Here is a 22755-nt window from a genome sequence, read left to right as displayed (position 1 = left end):
CCTTCTTACTACTGATGAGGGAGTGATGTTAGAGCAGTTTCTACATGCTGCGCAATGACCATAAATGCTGATTTTGGCTTGGGAAGGGAAAGGTACAGGCACAGTAAAGCTACTAAGTTTAGCATCTTCTAATTCTGATAATAAGCACTTTCCCTTCCACAAGCACTCTGATGTTGGCAATTCTCATATAGTTTTCCAAAGCTAAAAGCTTTGGATTTTAACATGACTAAACTGTAATTTTATAAGAGGTTTTCTTTTTCCTGCCCTCTTAACTGGATCTCAGCCCACCTGCTGGCAGACCTGGTAGAATCCAGGAAGAACTGAGTTTCCTTATCTGTAAAACAGGGATAATAACAACTACTTTCCAGATTGTGAGAAAAAAAAAGAGATCACTTGTAAAGCATTTGGTAAACCTTAAAGTTCTATATAAATTCTAACTATTATTTTTCTACATTCATTGCCTGAGAAATTCACTTACAAGATACAACTATCACCCCAATATCTCCCAACTCCCCAAACCAATCATCTTAGTAGTAAAATCCTGTCTGGACTGTAATTTCAAAACCGAATCTCTCCTTCCCCAACGCTCCCAAACTGATCCTCCTTACCAACCTGCATTCCTGCCATTCTCATTCTTCCTGGTCAATGAGGTTCAATTTTGGAGACAGTTGAGTTCTCAGACTCCTTCATGATCATTATCCATTGGGTTATCATGCCTTATTATTCCTTTGAAACCTCCCATCTGTTCTTTCCCCTCCATCAATCAAGTATTAAGCCCCTAGTATGTATTCAGGACTGTTCCAAGCACTGGGAATACATTAGTCTTGTCTAAGGAGCAATCTAGTCAGGGAGATAAAACCAACAGAGAAAATAACAATATATAATCAAGTGCTAAAATCTACAGTACAGAATGTCAAAAATGAAAGGGATCAGTTATGGTTAACAAGAAAAGGGAGGGCATTCTAGGTAGGGGCAAGAGCCTAAATGCACACAGGACGGTGGGAATTCCCATGACATGTTGATGGCTTACAAGTCTGGCTTCAGTGAAGGGTATGTGTTTAGAAATAGTAGGATAATGGGATTTAGAGGGAATGAGAAAGGAATTGATAAGCTAGTCCAAAGCCTCATTTTACATATGATGAAAATGATGTCTAGGGAGATGAACCTTGCTTTCCTGCTCTCACTCTCTCTCTCTACATACATATACATACACATATGTACATGTTATACATATATGTATCCACACACAGACATACGTATGTATGTATGTGTTATACATACATAAAATAAGAATAAAACATTTACACAGCATTTACTCTGTGCCAGGCATGGTGCTAACTACTTTACAATCATTATCTCATTTTATCCTCACAACCACCCAGAGAGGCAAGTGCTATTATTCCCATTTTATAGATGAGGAAACTGAGGCAAACAGGTTGAGTGACTTTCCCAGGGTCACACAGCTAATATGCATCTAAGGTTGGATTTGAACTCAGGTCTTCCTAACTTCAGGCCAGGCCTGGCACTCTATCCAAAGGCATCTCTCAAGAGGACCAAAATGGAACTAATTTCTCCTTCTCCTTCAACCCTTTCTCCTTCATTTCTGCTGAGAGGACCACCATCCTTTCAGTCACCTAGGTTCATAACTTTGCAATCATATTTTACTTCCCCCCTTCCTTACTAATTAATTGCTTCCTCCACAACATGTCTTGCATCTGCCCCCCCACTTTCTACTCACAGTCACTACCTTAGTTTCAGGCCTTCATCATCAGTCATTTGGATGATGGAGAAGGCTTAGTTAGTTCTCTTGCCTTCACTTCCTTTCCAATCTATCCTCCAACAACTGTCAAAGTGATAATCCAGCACACATCTGACCATGTCACCACTTCTCATTATGGTGCCTCCTGCATGAGGCTTTCCTGATCACCCCACTGCCTATTATCTCTACCTTGATTTGCTTTTGTATATGCTTATATATGCATACGTTTTGTCTTCTCCCACAGACTGTAAGCTCCTCAAAAGCAGGGAAAACTTGGTCTTTGTATTCAGTGCCTTCCAGACTCAAAAAATTGTTACTGAATTGAGAGTTGCTTTCTAGTCACCAATTCCTCCATGAATAAAAATGCCCTGGGAAAGGGTGGCCATTGCCCACCTGGTTGGGACCCCTGTTCTACCCCACCGAGTTAACCTGGGAAATAAGAACCACCAGTGTGCCTAATCCTGGGGATTGAATAAAAGGGTTAAATTATTCAAGAAAGTATCAGAATGAAAAATCTTATTGAAAATGATGCAATGATCAAAGTCACAATTTTAAAAGAACATCTTAAGGGAACTGTACATCGTAATATCATATCGCTTTGGTGTGTTTATTAAAACACATACACACATACAACCAAAAGCTCTATTGGAAACTGTGTATGAAAACTGGTTCAACAACCATAGCTCAGCTCAAAATAAAAATTCATTTCCTAATCCTCAGTTCTTTTTGAAGATCTGGGCTTTTCCCTTAAACCTTTGAGTTTTTGCAGTTATAATAAAAGTGAAAACTAATAAAGTGGGGAACAACGGGTGCAAAACACTACTTATGTCAAGCTTGGCTGATGTGGTGAGTTTTGCTGAACTGTTTACCGTCTCTTCTTTTCTATTTTTGCTTAAAAAGGGACAGGAATACAAGAGAAAATTAAAGTGATGTAAAAACAAAATATCAATAAAAAGTTAAATTTTAAATAAAAAAAAACCTTTAAAAAACTGCTGCAAAAGCTTCTGGGGGACATGGAGATGGGGATGAAAGAAGATCCCTGCTCTTGTCTCCTCTTTGTAAGGTCAGGACTGTGTTTTCTAAGCACCCTTGGCTACATTAAGTTTTGAGGAATATTTTAAGTGGCTTTGGTCCTTTTATCATAAACATCACAACAACCAAAATGCACAAAACCAGAACAGACTGTTTGTCACATGGTTTTTCAATGTTCCCCATAACAAATCTGAACATAAACTGACATGCCCCCAAAAGCTTTAAGAGATCCTTACCTAATAAATAATAGCAAACCATACAGGGTATTGGCAGTATGGAACAATGCCCCTTCTCCTACTCCTTTTAGAGTTGAGAGCAAAACATCCTGTTTTGTGTGTCATATCCCAACAGACACTCAAGTAAATCAAATGACTAAGTTGTGCTGTTCATGAGACACAAAGAACAGGGGACTTTCTCAAACACCACAAGCTTTTCTGTCCCTATTAAAAAAAAAAACACAACAAAGCACGAAATCTTTTTTAAACTAACTCCAAGAATAGCTGTGCTTTTTTGATAACAAAATAAACATCCAGATTCTCCTGGATTAACTTCATAAGATCAAGGCCAAGACAGCTACAATGATATAAAAAAGAAAAAGGATGATTGTAGTTTGGGATGGAAATATATATTAGTGCAAGCAAGTGTTAGAGACAGTTTTTAGTGACTTTTCCTTTCTAGATGGATTAAGTACTAGCAACATCCAAAAAAACCCAAGACAACCCATCTTCATTCCCTCCTGAAGCAAAGATATTGTCTGAGGCCATTCCTGTTTATGAAGTCCTGGCGTTAATGGGGAAAGTGACTTTGGATCACAGTACTAGATTTGCTAAAGTTTAACTGTGTCCTTTTGGATTTAGATTATGTGCACTATGTACTTCAACTTTAAAAGTCTCAGTATACCACCATCATCTCTGTTCTTAATCCACTTGGAATTGTGGAACTTTTTGTTTTTTTGAAGAAAAGTGCTTCACCTCAATACTAAACTGACTTATCTAAATAGACATGAAAGGTATTTTGCATTTCAAAAACTGGGCTCTGTTTGATTTTGAAATATATACATACAAGGAATTCAGATATCTGATTCCATTTGTATGTGTAATGCCTAGTGTGGAAATACCCTCAATAGATGCAGACTGGAAATTTTCCTGCAATTTATGGTCTTACAGAATTGTTAGGGGTCACTGAACATAAGTGACTTACCTAGAGTCACAAAGCCAGTATGTGTCAGAGGCCACACCTGAACCCAGATCTTCCTGACTCAGGCTGACCTTCTATCCACTATGCCATGCTGTCTTTCTTATAGACATTTGCCTTTATTCATTAATTCAAATACAAATTTATTGAAGTCTCAAATATCAAGTGGTTTTCATGAAGCCATAGTGCAAGTGTCAAGTCAGAAGGACTGGGTTCACAACCCACTTCCAGCATATACTTTTATGACTCTGGTCAAGTCACTTAGCCTCTAAGTGTACCAGGCAATTCTGACTACAAATTGTGAAAAGGGTACAGATCTCTATAGAGAAAATTCTCACTGGGAACTCCCTACAGCAATGAAATCACAGGTCTGGTTAAAAAAAATATCTTAAATGCAGAAGAACGTAAGTGTTTTTAGTCACAATGTTCACAATATGAACTCAAGAGGAAGATAAAACTATGTGAACTAATGAAATCTTATAACTAAAATTTGGTCAATCTGATGGATCTGAATATATCAAATGCAATGGAGCTAATCGCAACTAAAAGCATATAACAAGATTAAGCAATCAGTAATAACATGAGGAGACATTTATACATGCATTATGTTCAGGGCTTCCTTTCTCATATATGTATAACTTGGTCTGATAAAGAAAAAAGCAAAGAAAAAAATCAGCAGAAACTGGGGTGATTAGTTATTAATTTAACTTAAAAAGCTTGAACAGGGGAAGGGCCTCCTCAGAAATCTAAGATGGTATAAGATCTCAAGTGGCTAACGTACAGAGCAGTTTTCTCTCTCATGAGTCATGAATTCAATAAAGTGCAGCAGATTTGAAAGCAAAGTTTAGAGAAGAGTATTTTTAACTTGCCACAAGGCAGGTAGAGTAAGGAAAAATTTAAGAAGAAATCATTCTCTGTGATATAATACATGAGATCTTTAAGAAATGACAGCTGAAGGCTTGAACAGCATAGCAATCTTTGGGGTCAAAGGACAAGTGAGTTCTCTGAAAGCAATGAGCAAAGACTGGAGGGACTATGTTAAAAAAAACCAATGGGGGAAATAATTCCAATTATGGTATCCAGAATTCACAAATATTCTCTCCAAATGCTCTATCCATCAAGTACAGGATAGTTAGTGTAAAAGGTAGGGCCAGCATAGCAGCTTGTTTCCTGAATGTTAAAATGCCCATGGCCTATCAGCTCAACCAGAGTAAACAAGTTTTAGTCATTAGCATGGACAGATCACACCTCCTTCTGAGACACTGGTAACTGTTTAATCTGTCTGCTCTGAACAACCTGCAAAGCTTGGTGAAGTTGAGTCTCCAATGCACTTCTGAGATTGTCCACATTCACAGCTGGCAAGGAGTTGAAGCTGATGAGAACACTATCCTTCTCAGCTGTCTCCTCCACAGGATGAGAAGACAGATCTCGCCTTCTCCTCCGAAGGTCAGAACCAACTTGAGATTTTAGTTCTCGGTTGAGTTTCCCATTATCAGACTTTTGATTAGGCAATTTTAGTCCATGCTCAGGATCTGGCTGTTCAGGATCCTGGACAGTCTCGTCCCTTAGTCTCTGCTGATCCTCCACAACAGGAATGCCATTAACAGCAAGGGCATCTTTTCTTGCCTCCATGTGGCTCTCGTGCTTTAGCTGGCTGTCTTGGTGATTACCTTTAAGGCCTCGGTTCCTGTCGATATCGGAAGTGCCCTGGCGTTTCGGCTGATGTAGCGATTCTTGGGGCTGAGGGATGGTCACTTTTAATTTATTTGGAGAACCAGCTAGAAACTCTTTATCTTGGCTCTCTTTGTGGGTCTTCACTTCAGAGTCTTCAATCTCAACTCCCTCCTCTCTGGGGATGACTGCAGTAGGAAGTGCTACTGGCCCTTTCACAGCTTTCCTTCTTTCTTGGGAGCCTCTAGCTTGTTCTTGACTTATTCCAGGCAATTCCTGAACTCCAAGTTTCTTCTCTTTTGAGTTTCCTACAGGCCCCACAAGATGCTTCATATCAGCTTGTCCCAAGTTCTTATGAAGGGTGTCTTCTATGTGTTCTTCATTGTTACCTGCTTTGGCTATGTCATGCTGAACATCATCCTTCCTACTGTCCTGGGGCCTGGCCTTGGGGACCCTGGGCTCTATGCCAGCAATGACGCTGGAAGAGGGAGCTCTATTCCTTACAACAGTCCAATCAGGCTCCTCGCCAGGATGGTGCTGCTGCTCTCTGGGATGGCCTGGAGCTTCCAATCCCTGTTTAAGAATGTTCTTGACTGATTCCCCAATTTTTGAGTCTTGATTTTCCTTCTCTATAATGCCACCACCTGCTTCAGGCTGCATTTCTAATGGCAGAAAAACAAAACAAGTTAACACAATGGGTACAAATAAACACAGATTTAAGGAGAGAGGGGAAAATCCAATAGCAGGTAAATAAGAGTATTCAACGGAAAATGAAAAAATCCCCATAGCACTTCAGACACCTGAGGTTCGCTGTTATTAAATGTATCACTGTGACACTAGTAAAATTAAGGTACAGAAAATATGGGCAAAAAGACAATGGGGAGTGAGGGGAAATCAGTCTATAAAGCCAAGTTCACATGCTAATCATCAAAACTGGTTTTTGCTGCTTTTTTCAGGAGCAACAAGATGATCCTGATCGTGTATTCTGATCAGCAATGCACCAAAATCTGTGCTCACAGCCTTACCTTGCCTTGACTTATCATCTTCTTCTTCCTGCCTCTGCTGGTGGATTTCCTTGTGTTGCTCTTCAATCACAGCAAGCAGCTTCTCCTGATGGTCCAGCAGTCGCTTTTGCTGCACCTGCTGTTCTTTAATTACTTGCAACAGGACTGCATGATCAAGCATTTCTGCCTTGCCAGCTTCTGATGTTCAAACACAAACAAAAACAGACTGCTAGAGACATGAGAACCATTTGTAGAAAGGTTGTTTGTAGAACTTTCCTTTCTTTGAGTGGTATCCCACAGGTAACAATTTTCTTATATATCTCAGTTTTGCAAATAGTTGCTAACCCATTCACTCACAGTTAACTTATGACAGGTAAGACCAAAAGAGCTGCTTTCCATTTATCTGACATACTGTTCATAGGCACTCAGGGACTGGCAAGCTGATCATCAGATTAATTAACACTTCCTATAGGCCAGGGCAAAAGCCCAACTCTTAGTAGTGACCAAATCATTGTTTTCCATCTCTTACTTGCACACCAACTTGTAGTTAAGCCCAACTGTTCCTCAATCAAAATGAATACTAAGAATGGAGAATTCTCCTAATAAACTCAGAACAATTTTAGTGATTTAACATACAACAACCCTTCGCTCCACCTTTCAAAAAAGAATAATGTAAGATAAAACGTTTTTATCTTTTTTACTTTGACCTACTGGAGAAAGAGGAATAAATTTTGAGAAAACCGGGGTCCTCTCTTCACTAGAGACTCCGGACAGTCTTCAAGAGTAAAGAAAATATTGCGATCTTTTTCCAAGAGCTCTTTAAGAATTGAATAGTATTAGCCTTTACCTATGCTAGGTTAACTACACTACTGCCTTTGAGGCACAGGGGTTATTATTTGTACTTCTGGCGTAAGGGCCTTATAAATATTGGTAAAGACTGGCTTCTCAGGAAAAGGCTCATTTTAGTCCACTATGCTCCTAAAATGTAGCTGTTTAAGTAAGGAACTTTGAATAAGGACTAGTTGGATGTATTATCTGGGAATTCCGAAGCCTAGAGAGATATGAAATGTGAGCTCCAAAATTCAGAAGGTAAAATAACGAATGAGAATGAGAGATCCTTCCTACACAAAACGACACTGTTGATACTGGTAACAGAACTTCTTCTTTGAGTTCTGTTTTGTTTTGTCTCTAGGAGCGGGCATGGGTTTGCACTAATGCATACACAGTTTCTCACACAGTTCCCTTTCTACTAATAGCATAAATTCCCAAGAACACTGACCAGAGTTACAAATACAGTCTGTGCCTGGGTAACAGAATAAAGTTAACTGGTATGTACAAGCTCAAACCTACTATTCTGGCCTCATTAGTAATATCTTCTGACCAAATGTATATCTTTCATTTAAATAAAATCCACCTTACACGAAAGATTACAGAGAATATAAAATCTTGATGCCTTGGGGCTCTAGTGCAGAACAAAACCCTTTTCTTTGTTTTTTTTTTTTAAAGCAATCAAGGTTAAATAACTTGCTCAAGGTTACACGGCCAGTTATTTCTGGGTGTGGTGCTGAGTATCTGAGCCCAGATTTGATCCAAGTCATCCTGACACTGGAGCCAGTGCTCTCACTTGCTGAGCCACCTGGCCACCCCTAAGCAATTGGGGGTAAGTAACTTGCTCAAGGTTACACAGCCAGTTATTTCTGGGTGTGGTGCTAGTGCTAAGTATCTGAGCCCGGATTTGATCTCCAGGTCATCCTGACACTGGAGCTGGTGCTCTTACTCACTATGCTACCTGGCCGCCCCCAACAAAACTCTTTTCAAAGAATGCCCAAATAGCTATAACTCTTTCTTTTTATATTTTAAAGCAAATGTCTACTTAACATTTTCTTAGTTCTTAAGCAGTTGTCAGCTGTTATCAAAGTCAACTATTATAACAGAAAGGCCTCCTGTAAGGGAGCATATATACAAGTGTATACATCTAATACTTCCCTTTATAAAGGCCAATATTCTAGGGCTCACAAACTAGACTTATCTCAAAAACCTCACGAAGAGTCAAAGGTAGACTAAGAAGCTAGAAGACAAAGGGCTATACGTCTGATAGCAAACAATGTATTCCATGTCTTGACTGGATTTAATACAAGGTAGAGATGACAAGCTTTCTCTAAAAACCAGGACTCTGAAACATGCAGCTCAAGATTTCAACCCAGCAGGACCACAGAACAAAGCTTTACTGATAGAATGAAAGCCATTCCTGCATATTAATATGTATGCAGAATATATTAATATAGCTCCAGGGACACAGTAGAATTTGCAATTAGGGATCCCTGTCTATCTCCTCCAACTTTAATTTCGCTGAAACATGTCTTAAGCAACTTTGCTTTTATAATGTGGCCTGTTTCTAACAGGTTCCATTTATAAGCTTATAACAGTTCTGACTGTGCAAGGTGGTGGCAAGAGTACATTCACCCACTAAGAAATGGTGGACATACCTACATATATACAAACATCTGTTAAGGGTAAGGGCACACGGTATTGGGGAGGAGGACTGTGGCTGTGATATTCAAGATGACTAGCTTAATGTCTGTTACTCTTTATGAAGTTCTGATATACATGCTCATGCAGAATACTTACAGGATCATGCACATTATCATCTTTGTAATTTAAGATGTTGTTCTTTGATTTTAAAATCCTGAGTAAATACACTTTTTATTTTAACACAGTCCTTTTGATTCATACCTGCTACTAGCTTTTTAATCTCAGCTGTTTCAGTTCCATTGAAAGGCATAAGGAAGAGAAACAGATTAGGAAACCATTAAATGTCTCTCCCTCTTTCACAAAGTAAAAATAAAAGCATCAAACAGGTTTAAGAGGTTAATTACAGGAACTGGAACCAATCTATATAACCAGATAACAGATTTAAAACAAAACAAATGTATATATGAGTGTATATAAATGCAATGCATATATGTATATATTTTTAAAAGCTACCGTTCAATTCCAGAAACATCCACACAATTTCTACACCTCTGAAACATGTAACCATTTAAAAAGGTCAATAGGATGCAGTTTCTCTGATAAGCCTGCATTTGTGTCTATATTGTTGAAAAAATACCTAAATGGACCAGAATTAACTCATTAAATCTTTTACTGAGCTCTGTGGGGATCTGAAAGTTCTGGGACTCTGTTAGGGAGCATATTCCAGAGGAAATAAAGGTATATGTGAATGGTACAATGCCTAGGGGAGGAGTATGGGCTATTTATGATTCCCTAGGTATTATAGTATCGAACACTTCTAGAAATATGGTTGCAACTCCTGCAAAGGGCCAATGAAGTACGGCTCTGGGAAGGCTCTACAAGAAGAGCCAGAGAACTCTGCAGCTGTTCACTAGTCATACATCCTGTCCAGAACAAGGCAGATAGGCCAAGTGATAGGGCAGAGGCATAAAATACTGTCCAGGACAAATAAATCCGAATATTATTCCCAATCAATAGAATGTGGAAACCAAATTACTTTGAGAAAAAGGATGTCTTTGTGACTATACAGAAAAAAAGAAAGAAAAAAAAAGAAACCAATATACCACCAAAAAAACTCCTGATGGATTTAGTTACTTACTCTCCAGGTGGCATAAGGAAGAGTCCCACAGGGGTATATTTTTCAGTGCTGGAACCAGTTCACCTGCAATTCTTTCCCCAATAAAGGTTTGTTTAAAGAGTTTTGTCTAGTCTGACAATGAAGAAGTAGGAATGAAAGGAATCAAAGAGCCAAAAGAACAGCTATTACTCTTAGTTTAGGCAAGAATTAGATCCTACTGTGAGGGATTCCAAGAATTAATGCTGGAAAATTGTCTCAAATTACACAAAGTGGATTCAAACAAAAGTTGCTCACTTGAAGGAAAAAGTAACAGCAACATCCTAGACTTGAATTTAGGGTCAAGGTGCAGCTCCTTCACCCTAAGTGAGCACAAATCTCTCAGGAAGTTGGAAGCTGAAGATGTCAGAGTCAACTGCTAGAGGTATGCTCAGAGAATCAAGCAACTGATTAAAAGGAAAAAAGGAACACTTCACAAGTTGGGTCACCTGGAGTTATCTTCCCTAAAATAAGTCTCATGCATCTGGATGCATTAATTCTTCCACACCTGGTTTGCTTTAAATACCAGGAGTGTGAGGAATATTAGCATATTTGATTTAACATAAAACAAAAATGGTAATTAAAAGCCAGGTGTCAGTGACAGATTTTTTTTCCTTACAAAAATCTTCTTAGGAAGGTGTTGGAGGAAAGAAACTGTCAATGGGAATAGGGAAAGGAGAACTATTTAGGATGTTTCCTCAACTGAAAAGCCAGATAGTGGTAAGTTTGTCTGTAAAACAGATATATAATTGTTGGGCATCAGTGGGTCACAAGGGAGCCCAAAGTCCTGATATCAAAACTGTTTAAAATAAATTTTTTAGAAATAACCCTATGGAAAAGTGTTCCAAATTACTCATAATAGCAGAAATACAAATTAAAAGAACTTCACATACAGCAGACTGGCAAGGATTACAAAAGAGGAAAATGGCAGTTGTTGGAGGGGTAGGAGGAGGATGGGCACGCCAGTGACTGTTGGTAGAGCTGTGACCTGGTCCAACCATCCCTGAAAGCAATGGGGAGCTACACCGGAGAGGTCTCTAAGCCATGTAAACTTTAACCCAGAAATATCACTATTAAGAATATACCCCCAATGATGTAAAACAGAGGGAAAAGATACATATGCACAAAAATATTCATAGAGGAGCTTTTGGTTATAATGACTAACAGGAAACAAAGTGGGTGCTATCAGCTGGGGAATGGCTGAACAAAAATACAAGTGAAAGGGGGAGCAGTACGTCTAAACTCCAGTCTGGCTTCAGACACTAGCTGTGTGACCAGCAAGTCACTTAACCTCTGTTTGCCTCAGTTTCTTCATCTGTATAAAGGGCATAATAATAGCGCCTACCTCCCTGGGTTGCTGTAAGGATCAAATTAAATAACTGTAAAGGCACAGAGTAAGTGCTATAGAAATGTTAGCTATTATTATTATTATTATTACACTATAAGAAACTGTAAGAAAACAATAAGAAGACAGGTTCAAGGAAACCTGGGAAGAATGATATGAACTGATGCAGTGATGAGTACAAATTATACAATGACTTTAATAATATAAACAACTTTGATAGATTTTAGAATTCGAATATATACAGTGACCTATCAAGACCTCAGAAGCCCAATGATGAAGCATCGGTGCCTAGCATATACAACACACTTAATAATTGCCTTTTAATTGATTGGCAGAGAAGTGACGGACTAGAGGGCAGACTGAGACATACATTTTCAGACACAATGTACTGGATTGTTTTGTTCAACTCTACTTATTTGTTTTAGAGGCAGGTTTCATGGGTTGTGACAGTGATGCAAAAAAAGAAAACAAAGAAATAAAAAAAGAGTTATTAAAGCATTTAAAAATACACAGAGGAGAGCAGAGCAAGCTCAGAAAGGGATGCAGAACCAGAGCAGTTCTGTTACCACAATGTTCAATTTAACAGGCAGTTCTAAAAAAGAAACTGTTACCGAAGTTGAGTTTCACTTACAATCATTTCTGTTGTTCTTTGTATAGTTTCATGTTTGTTAAGTCCATAATAAAAAGAAAATTTGTATTTTGAAAAATGACTTACCTTCTAACTTGCTGCCTGGGTTGTCTTCCTGTTGCCCTTCAACATTTCTTATCTCTCTCAGCTCAGGCTTTTGTCCTACAATCAGATCTGGTTTCTCTGGGAGGAGAAGAGCCTTCCCACCTGCAGACGTGGAGCAAGGGCTCATTTGTTTTGTTGTGTTGTTTTGTTTTTTTTTTAAAGAAAAGAAGGTGAAGGAGGAACAAAAGAAGGTGGCAGATGTTTTCTAAAATTACTCTCTATATCTTCCCTCCTCCCCTCTGCGTCAGCACAGTTTATATTCAACCTGATGATCACCAGGGAAGTAATAAAAAAATATTTAACAATCTTATAGACTTGTGGCAGCAAGCCAATGTTAACTACCTTAGCCAATTAAAATGCAAGAACAGTCCTAACTAGCTTTTAGATGGGCACTTAACAATGTGTTACCTGTCAAATGCTCCTAGCTCTTTGTCCCCAGTGCGCTCCCAGACACACAAGAACAGCATGGCACCTGACATTTAGTAGTCTAGCAAACAATTGTTTGACAGATATTATAGTAGCTGTCAAGCCACCAGATTCTTCATTTTCCCCAACAGCTGCTGAAGGGGCTGCTACATTCACATGCTAATCTTGTGAAATGAAAAAGAAACACTGGGACATAGGGGACATTTCCCCAGTCCAGTTTCTCCCAGTCCTGGAGAATTACAGAACAAGGGGAGGGGAATTTGCCAAGATGAATCGCACAGGATGATACCTACCAGCATTAATCTTTTCCATGGACTTAATAATCTCTTCCACATTTCCTGGCAATTGAACATCATTTGCATTTTCCCTTTCACCCACAGGATTGGCTTTCTTCTGGTCATTGGAAATTACAACCTGGGCCCCTGGCTGAAGATCTTTATTGCCTGGTCGTAGGTCTTCATATTCTGGCTGAATGGCTGGCTGGCCATCTGGTTCTAGGATCTTTTGGAGATCTTCAGGGGGATGGTCCAATTTTTTTGAGGCTTGATCCTTTTTCTCTTTGTTCTGGGGCTCAATTTCCTCCTTTTCAGAGTTTTCCAGATCCTTCTGTCCCCCCAGGGCATTTTCATCTTTGGATGGGAATTTCTCCTCTGGTTCTTCCCTGTCTTGACCCTCATCTACCACAACTTCATCATGTGGCACTGGAGGTTCATGGCGGTGGGCCTCTCCCACAGGTAAAGCAATACCTAAAATGATATTCAATACATCTTTGGAACCTGGTTTATATAAGGGACCACCTAATGCATGGAATGTAACCTAGAATCAATCTCTAGAAGAACACAAATCAATGTGCACTATTGCTTCTACAAATATGACTTGCTGACAAGTCAACGACTGACTTTATTTCTAGCAGACTACAGAAGGAGTAGCTACTGGGAAGCTGTTTTGGCTTATAAGGGAGTCAACCACATCCAAAAGGTAAAAAGGGTAGCAACCATCAAAATTTTCAACTAAGCTGAAGAGAAAATATCAAGAAATGCTGAAAATCCTTCTTGAGTGTTTCTAAAGCTTTTCCCTCCTCATTCCCACACTCTTCACCTGCCCCCCTTGATAGCGCCCTACCTTGATCAGGACGATCAAGTTGTACCTCCTCCTGCTTCTCCTTGTGTTCATCCCTTTGGGGCACATTCACAGGGCCTTTGATCTGAGGTGGCTCCACTTCATCTTTCTTGTTCAGCAGTTTCGGCTTATCAAGATTGTCCTTGGCCACTTCAACAACTGGGTTCTGGACTATAAGCATAGCACAGTTAATTGAACATGGTTTCCACATGACTGCACTGTCAATCAACAAAAGGAACTGGGACAATTTTTCTGGGCTGTAATCACATTTCACCAGAAAATGGCAGAGGCCAGGCAGCTTCTCTCCACCCTCCTTCAATCATTAGCAGTTATGAAGTAAAGAAAACTATCATTTTTCATGTATATTCACAACAAAAATGTCAAAATGCAATTTATACCTAGCATGATGTAGAATGGGCAAAATTCCTTTCACTAACAAGCTCATACCACCAGGTGGCAGCATAGACCCACCTTTGATTTCTTGGATAGGTGACCAAGTTTCTAAGTATTTTAACAGAATTAATCCTGAAGCAAATTTCCATCTTGGCCTATGGTCTCCTCCAGCTTTAGGGACGATGATCACGCCAAAATGCTAGAAACTTTCAATGGAAGGAGGGGGAACGGAGGCAGTGGGAGAACAGGGGAGGGGGTCCCCAGGGGAGAAGAACCACTAAGAAAGTGAGTGCTTAAAGGAATGAATGAAATAGTTTTAAAAAATTTGTTCTCACTAACCTACAACAGTTGATGATTTACGAAAGAGAAGATATTTTTTTAAAAGGGAGGGGGAGGGGAAAAGATACTCTGCCAAAACATTTCCTAGTCTTCTTTCATGTTACAAAGTATATATTTTATTACCAAAATAAATCAAAGATTTACATGGCCATTGTCGCTCCTATATCAACTGGTTATTAAGGCAAATGAACAGCCTTCAGTGACACAATGCATTTTCTTAGGAAACTATTTCATATGGGGGGGGCGCCTTGGGGATGCAGGGGCCCATTCCATGTGATACAGATGAAAGAAGTAACTAGGAAAAGAAGTTGAAATAAAACAGGGTAATTTCTTCTGTTAGATATTTCAGAGACATGGCTTACCTACATCAGGGAATATAGGGAAACTCATTTCTACTTTGGAAGCAAAGCACCTTGAGTAAACTGTCACTAAATCAAACAGTATGTATTAAATACTTCCTATGTGGCAGAAATTGTGCTAAGTGAGAGGAATTCAAAGAAAGACCCTCTCAGGAAGTCTGCATTCTAATGGAGGAGCCAATATGTAAATAACTAGGTACACACAAGACCTATACAAAGGAGATAAAGATGATCTGAAAGAGGAAGGCATTTAGCAGCTGGAAGGACCAGAGAAGGAGTTCCTGGAGAAGGTGGGATTTGAATGGAATATTGAATGAAATTAGGGAAGCTAAGAGGCCTCAGAAGTGAAAGGGGAGAACCTTTCAGGGAGGGGGGTCAGTCAGTGAAAAGTCACTGAGCTGGGACCTAGAGGAACTGCAAGAAGGCTGAAAAGAGAGGAAGTGACTGGTTTATGAAAAGCTTTAAATGCCCGAGGACTTTGGGGTAATAGAGAGCAGTCAGTCAAAAAACATTTAGTAAATGCCTCTATGCAAAAAGAGGCAAAAGATAATTCCTGCCCTCAAGGAACTCACAATCTAATGTGGGAGACAACAAGCAAACAAGTATGTACATGCAAGTTATACACAGCATAGACAGAAAATAATTAACAGAGAGGGTACTAGAATTAAGAGGGGTTGGTTTGAAAAAGCTTCCTGTGGGACCACTAGGTGGCGAAGTGAATAGAGCACAGGCTCTGGAGTCAGGAGGACCTGAGCTCAAATCCAGCCTCGGACATTTAACACAAAACTAAGTGTGTGACCTTGGATAAGTCACTTAACCCCAATTGCCCCACCTTCCCCCCTCCAAAAAGCGCAAAAAAAAAAAAAAAAAGAAAAGAAAAAGCTTCCTGCAGAAGGTGAAATTTTAGTTGGTACTAAAATCGAAGGAAGTCAAGGAAGGCAGTAGGCAGAAATGAGAAGGGTGAGTATCCCAGGCAGGGGGACAACCAGAGAAAATGCCCAGAGCCAAGACATGGGAGCATCTTGTTTGTGGAACAAGGCCAGTGTCACTGGGTTGAAGAGTACATGATGGGGAATAAGGTGTAAGAAGACTGCAAGGTGGGGATGGGGAGACAGGACAGGGAGGTAGGTTGTGAAGGGCTTTGAATGCCAAACAGGGGGTTGTGCATTTGATCCTGAGAGGTAACAGGTGACCACTAGTTTATTAAGTAGGGGATGCGGTGATGGGGAAGAAAATCACTTTGGTTGCTGAATGGAAGGAAGATGGATTGGACTGGGGAGACATAAGACAAGCAGATCAACCAGCAGGCCAACGCAATAGTCTAAGCAGGAGGTGATTGAGGGCATGCACAAGGGTGGTGGCAGTATCAAAGGAGAGAAGGGGACACATTCAAGAGATGCTACAAAGTTGAAATCGACAAGCCTTGGCAACATATTAGATATGGGGACAGGGTGGAGGGTGAGACATAGTGAGAAGCTAAAGATGACGTATAAGTTGAGAGCCTGGTCACTAGGAGGATGGTGGTGCCCTCAACAGTAACAGGCAAATTTGGAAGAGCAGGGAAATTTAGGGGTAAAAGCAATGAGTTCATTTTTGGACAAGGTGAGTTTAAGATGTTCATTGACATCCAGTTCCAGATGTCTGAAAGGCAGCTGGAGATTCAGGATTGGAGGTCAGCAGAGAGGTGAGGGCAGGACAGGTAGTTTAGAGAATTATCAGTGTAGAGATAGTAATTAAATCCATGGAAACTGATGAGATCACCAAGTGAAGTAATATAGAGAAAAAAGAGAAGACGGCTCAATTTGGAACTCTGTAGGACACCTATGGTTAGAGGTCATGACCTGGATAAGAATTCAGCAAAGGAGACTGAAAAGGAGCAGTCTGATAGGTAGCATGAGAAGCAGGATAAGAGTGGCTTTTCAAAAGTCTAGAGAAAACAGTCTCAAAGAGGGTGAGCAAGTGTCAAAGGCTGAAGAAAGGTTAAGAAGAATGAGGACTGAGAAAAGACCAATGTATTTGGGAATTAAGAGAGAGTACCTTGAACTCCCAGAGAACAGGGTGAAGAGTCTGTGATATAGTTCAACATAAACTTTAGAAAAATTACCTTGGCAAGCTGAGTGGAGGATGGCGTGGAGTGGGAACAGACCTGTTAGAAGGCTACTGCAAAAGCCCCAGGCAAGAGGTGACAGAGGCCTTATAAGGCTGGTTGCTATGTGAGTAGAAAGAACAGGGCATATATATATATATATATATATATATATATATATATATATATATATACATACATATGTATGTATATATGTACACACACACATATGAGAGATTTGGGGAAGGTAAAAACAACAAACCTTGGCAACAGATTAGATATGTGGGGTAAGTGAGTGGAGTCAAAGTTGATAGGGAAGTTTTAAGCCTGAGTAACTAAGAATTGGATGGTACCCTTCAGAGTCATAGGGAATTTCTGAAGTGGGAAGGAGTTGGGGAAAAGATAATGAATTCTCTTTTGGACATAATGAATTTAAGATATCTATGGGATATCCAATTCAAGACATTCAAAAAGCAGTTGGATATGTGAGACCTGAGATCAGGAGAGAGGTTAGGGCTTGGATCGATAGATCTGGGAATTAACTGAGTTTAAGTACTGTATCCAGAAAAAGAGATTTGAAGTGAAAGGTTTGGGGAGTTCAAATCCAAGCACAATCACATTAAGGAAAAATGATGCAGTCTTTTTTCTCCAACAAGAAAACAAATTAAAAGTTTTAAGAAAAAAAACTGACTTTACTACAAGAAAGGTTAGAAAAGAGTAGAAAGACATGCCATTGATAGGTTAAAATTCCCTATGTTAAACTATGGAGCAATGGGCAATTAACAAAAAAAGTCTCTTCCCTCTCTCACCCCCACCCCAGCCTTTCACAGCAGGATTGTAGTTTAGCCAAGTGACCTATTCAAATGAGTACATGGCCATCTAACATAGCAGGTGAAACTGTTACAGTCACCATGATATAATTAACCCACTTATGAGGAGCCCCTGTGCTCTAACAAGATTCAGCAATAAATCAAAAGATGTCTAGTGGGTTACAAATTTAAGAAGGGGATGGGGGGGAGGGGGAAGTGGGGAGAGGGGAAAAAACAACACAAACACGCAAAAGAAAATCTCCATTCTGTAATAAGACAAAGTTGCCTCTGAGCAGTCATTTTCTCAGCAGGAAACAAAATTAAGTTCATCATCAGGGTGTGAATTAATGGTCTCTCATGCTGTTTAGAAATCTATAAGGAGCTATATATGGTTTGCAGAGAACAATTTTGCACAGGATGTGTAATAATCACTGTAACTGTATAGTCGCCCTTGAGGTCCCTTTGGATAATGTTACAGTAATGCTGTGCCTCTGAATGTTTTATGAGTGGCATTGGATTTAACAGGCAAAGGCTGAGAAGTGATAAAAGCTTCTTGGTTTACAACAATAATAACAAAAAATACAGAGTTAAGAGAACAGGGGGCTTTACCTTGTGATCAGGACCAAGGGGTATGGCCTTTCTATGACTGCCCACTCAATCCATATCAATATTTCCCTGCCAGCCCTATTTAGCAGCTTCAAAAAGGCACTGACACATGATGGATGTATTTCCTAAAACCTAGGGCTTCCTAAAACATATCAAAACTTTTTCATTTCCAGACAGTTTACCAGCAAAATCTCTTAGCTATAATGAATGATACTAACACAAAAGCTTCAAAATTAGTAACCTAAAAACATTCTTTCCCCCTCTCCCCTACTTGAAGCTCATGATTAGGATATCACCACTGGTTACAGAAAGACCTTAAATCACAGCTTGTGTGGTTTTAATTGTGATGCTGTCCACCAGAGTTAATTACTGGCAAAAATTTATGTAAAAAGACAGGACTCCTTGGGAAAAGAAAAAAAATTAGTAATTGAATTTCTTCTCTCAGTAGGAGAACAAATGAACCAGAATAGTTCTATAAGTAAAAAGTATATGGAGCAAAGATGATTGCTAAATTAGGAGATGTGAAGATACTTCTTTTTTTTATCCTGGAGAGAAAAGTTTTTTCAAAGTGAATTATCATCAATAATCTACTTCTTTAAACTACCAGTAGGGGGAACTACTCACTGCAAAGACATAGGTGTTATTATTCATGCTTATGATTTCCCTTCTCTTTCTCCTTATATTTTTGATCTAAAAAGGGGGAAGTAGAATTAAGAGTCCATGTGGGTCTTTAAATAATCTTTAAAATTATTATCCCCAAACAAATCTCATGTTCCACCTCATTCCCAACAGATGGGCAGGAAAATAACAATTATTGGAGGAGATGTGGGAGGACAGGCATACTAATGCACTACTGGTGAATTAATTCTGCCATTCTGGAAAGCAATTTGAAACTATAGCCAAAAGTAACGCAACTGTGCATACCCTTTGACCCACCAATACCACCATTTGGCATACAGCCCAAAGAGATCAAAGAAAGGAGGAAAGTCATAGTCATAGCTACACTTTTTGTTGTAACAAAGAACCAGAAACAGAGTGAGTGCCCGTCAATCAGGAGTGGCTGAACAAATTATGGTATATGAATGTGATGGAACATTACAACCAAAAGAAATAACAAAATGGATGGATTCAGAAAAATCTAAGAAGATGTCTATGAACTTATAACATGAAGTGAGATGAATCAGAAGAACAATTTATAAAATAACTATGACATCATAAAGAAAATCAACTTTGAGGAACTTCAGAACTGTGATTAATGCAATTACCAACCATGACTCCAAAGACTAATGATAAGGCATGCTTCCCACCTCCTAATGAGAGGTAATGGACTAAAGTTGCAGAATGGGACATACCTCTTCAGACACAATGTGTGGATTTACTTTATTTGGTTATAAATGAGAGCCTTTTTTTTTTTGGATGGAGAGAGAACTTGAGGAACAGAGAGCAGTGATGATTTCCCCCCCCCCCAAAAAAAGAAAGAAAAGAACATTGATGGCCAATGATACATTTAAAAGAATGCACAGATGAGAAAAGAATGAGCTTTAGACCAGAGATAGGAAGGACAGTTAGTAAGTCAACAAACATTTATTAAGCTCTTATTATGTTCCAAAAACTATGTTAAAGACCAGGGATAACCGGCCCTGGAGACAGGAGGACCTGAGTTCAAAACCAGCCTCAGACACTTGACACACTTACTAGCTGTATGACTTTGGGCAAGTCACTTAACTCCAATTGCCCTCCAAAAAGCAAAAAAAAAAAAAAGACCAGGGATACAAAGAAAAGTAAATAAAGCCCTTGCCCTCAAGGAGTTGACATGCAGCAACCGCGTATGTAGAAGAGTCCGTACAGGGGAGGACCGGCAATCAAGAGCGGAGGGTAAGGTACAGGGGAAGCCTGAAGACATTTGCAGAAGGTGATATCTGAGCTGAGCCTTAAAGAAAGCTGAGGAAACCAGGAGGAGGGAGAGCATTCCAGCACAGAGGCACAGGGTCTGGAGATAGCGTGTCTTATGTGAGGAACAGCAGGAAGTAGCTGGCATAGATTACGTGGAGGGGAGTAAAGTGTAAGAAGACGGAAGGATCAGGAAGGACTAGGTAGCAAAAGTGCAGCTAAGTGGCACAGTGGATAGAGTGCTGGGCCTGGAGTCAGAAAAACTGAGTTCAAATCTGGCCTCAGACAATTACTATTTGTGTGACTTTACCCTGTTTGCCTCAGTTTCCTCATCTGTAAAATGAAAAGGAAATGGCAAACCACTCCAGTATCTTTGCCAAGAAAACTCCAAATGGGGAAATGAAGAGTCAGACACAACTGAAATTACTTAACAACAAAAAAGGTTGTAAAAGGTCTTATTGTCAAACAGAAGATTTTATGTTTGACCCCAGAATAGGAAGCACCTAGAATATGTGTCAGGGGGGAGAAAGAGTGACCTGGTCCAACCTAAACTTCAGAAAAATCACCCTAGCAGCTAAGCGGAAGATGGACTAGAGTGGAGAGAAACTCAAGGCAAGAAGACTGATTGTAAGGCTATTGCAGTATCCCAGGAAAGAGGTGATAAGGGTCTCACACAAAGGTACTGGTTGTGTGAATGGAGAGCGGGGGTTATATATGAGAGATATTGTGAAGGTGGAAAAGATAAACTTGGCAACAGATTGGACAGCATTGAAAGTGACATGCTGAATATGTCACATACTTTAAAAAAAAGGAAAAAATCAGAGTAGTGGAGATTTACAATTTCATATCCCATTATCTTTTTCTGTTATTTGTATATAGAACTATTGTTTTTTAATGTTTGTCAAGTTCAGAATAACAAAAAATTATAACTTTTTAAAAAGCATCATCCCTAATTCAATAAAAAGCAGGTGAACCAATGGGGCAGTCAAGTGGAGCAATGGATAGAGTGCCAGATGGAGTCAGAAAGACTCATCTTCCAGGGTCCAAATCCAGCTTCAGACACTTACTAATTGTGTGATGTTGCGCAAGTCACTTAACTCTGCCTCAGTTTCCTTATCTGTAAAATGAGCTGAGTAAGGAAATGGCAAACCACTCCAGTATCTTTGCCAAGAAAATACCAAAGACAGCCATGAAAAGTCAGGCATGGGGGCAGCCAGGTGGCGCAGTGAGTAAGAGCACTGGCCTCAGAGTCGGGAGACCTGGGATTGAATCCAGGCTCAGACACTTAGCACCACACCCAGAAATAACTGGCCATGAGCAAGTTACTTAACCCCAATTGCTTAAAAAAAAAAAAAAGTCAGGCATGACTGAAAAATGACTGAAGATTTGGCCAATAGTCAGTGGCAAAGGTAAGAAAAATCAACATCTCTCAACAGGTCTCCTTTCCTTCAAAAATTCCTCATTGCTTATAGCTAAAGACTACAGTAATCCAGGTGTTCTTGAGAGAAGTAAAGAGAAGGAGATGATTTGCAAGTGAATGAAAGGCAGTGTTTACCTTGGGATTTTCTTTCAAGTTCTATCTTTGGTCCAGAAGGAAGAATCAAATAGCTGTTAAGGCCCCCCAAAATCACTGCTCTTATGTTCCCAGAGTTAGAGCTGCACTGACAGTGGCAGACTAACTGCCCTACATTCCAAATTACCATTCTAGAGGAAGAAATAAGGAGATGTGAGGTAGGTAAAAGGGCAAGGACAGAATAAGCCTCAGTAGTCTATCTTGTGCTCGTTAAATTTAACCCTCTGTTGGCCCTACCTAGAACAATCCCATTCCATTTGCCCTTTTAAAGCTAAAAAGAATAAGAGAAAGTTGGGTTGGGGGGGGGCAGGAAGCAGTGTGTGTATGGTTATTATAAAGGAAACATCTTTTTTTATTCTCCTCAAAAAGTTGGGTGAGGTGGGTGGAATAGTGGGGAAGACAGAGCCAGAAAAATACAGTATCACCTCTTGGCCTATCTGGGTGAAGATCAAGTGTATCGCTCTTTTATTATACTCTGATAAATTAGCATCACCCAAATCTACCTTCTTGTTCCTCCTCAGATCAGTAAAATATAAAGAACTCTCGATTCATTAATCACAGATTTCTCCATAAATAGGGAAAAGCTAGCTAAGTGGGGCAGTCCAGGCCACCTGTAAGAAATATCAAGTTAACCCCATTGATTAGCATGATCAGCACTAGTCCTGGTCAAGGAGCCAAGCTCACCAAATGCCAGCAGCAGCCAGAGGGAAGAACTTTTCCCTTCTGACCCAGAAAGTGGCGCCTGCCTTTCAATATATGCATTGGTTATGATGCTCAGCAAGGTTATCAGAT

At 39.7% G+C, this 22755-nt stretch overlaps 1 protein-coding gene across 3 annotated transcripts in view; it reads right to left on the bottom strand.

Annotated features, from left to right (window-relative positions):
* Window positions 1-864: 864 nt before the first annotated feature.
* Window positions 865-22755, bottom strand: part of SLC38A10 (solute carrier family 38 member 10) — a 74055-nt gene continuing 52164 nt past the window's right edge. For all 3 annotated transcript variants that reach the window (XM_069064095.1, XM_069064094.1, XM_069064096.1), the window contains 5 exons: window positions 13912-14079; window positions 13083-13535; window positions 12346-12465; window positions 6682-6858; window positions 865-6318 (listed from right to left, as the gene is read on the bottom strand). In XM_069064095.1, coding sequence (XP_068920196.1) covers window positions 5228-6318; window positions 6682-6858; window positions 12346-12465; window positions 13083-13535; window positions 13912-14079 — 2009 coding nt within the window. In that variant the 3' untranslated portion in view covers window positions 865-5227. The remainder of the gene's footprint in view (window positions 6319-6681; window positions 6859-12345; window positions 12466-13082; window positions 13536-13911; window positions 14080-22755) is intronic.

The sequence above is a fragment of the Petaurus breviceps genome, unplaced genomic scaffold (genome assembly GCF_028583685.1).
Source record: "Petaurus breviceps papuanus isolate PSGF00001 unplaced genomic scaffold, PetGlider_PUasm1.0 90617, whole genome shotgun sequence".
NCBI lineage: Eukaryota > Metazoa > Chordata > Mammalia > Diprotodontia > Petauridae > Petaurus > Petaurus breviceps.
The sequence above is the reverse complement of the archived record's forward strand: the minus strand, read 5'-3'. Positions and strand labels throughout refer to the sequence as shown.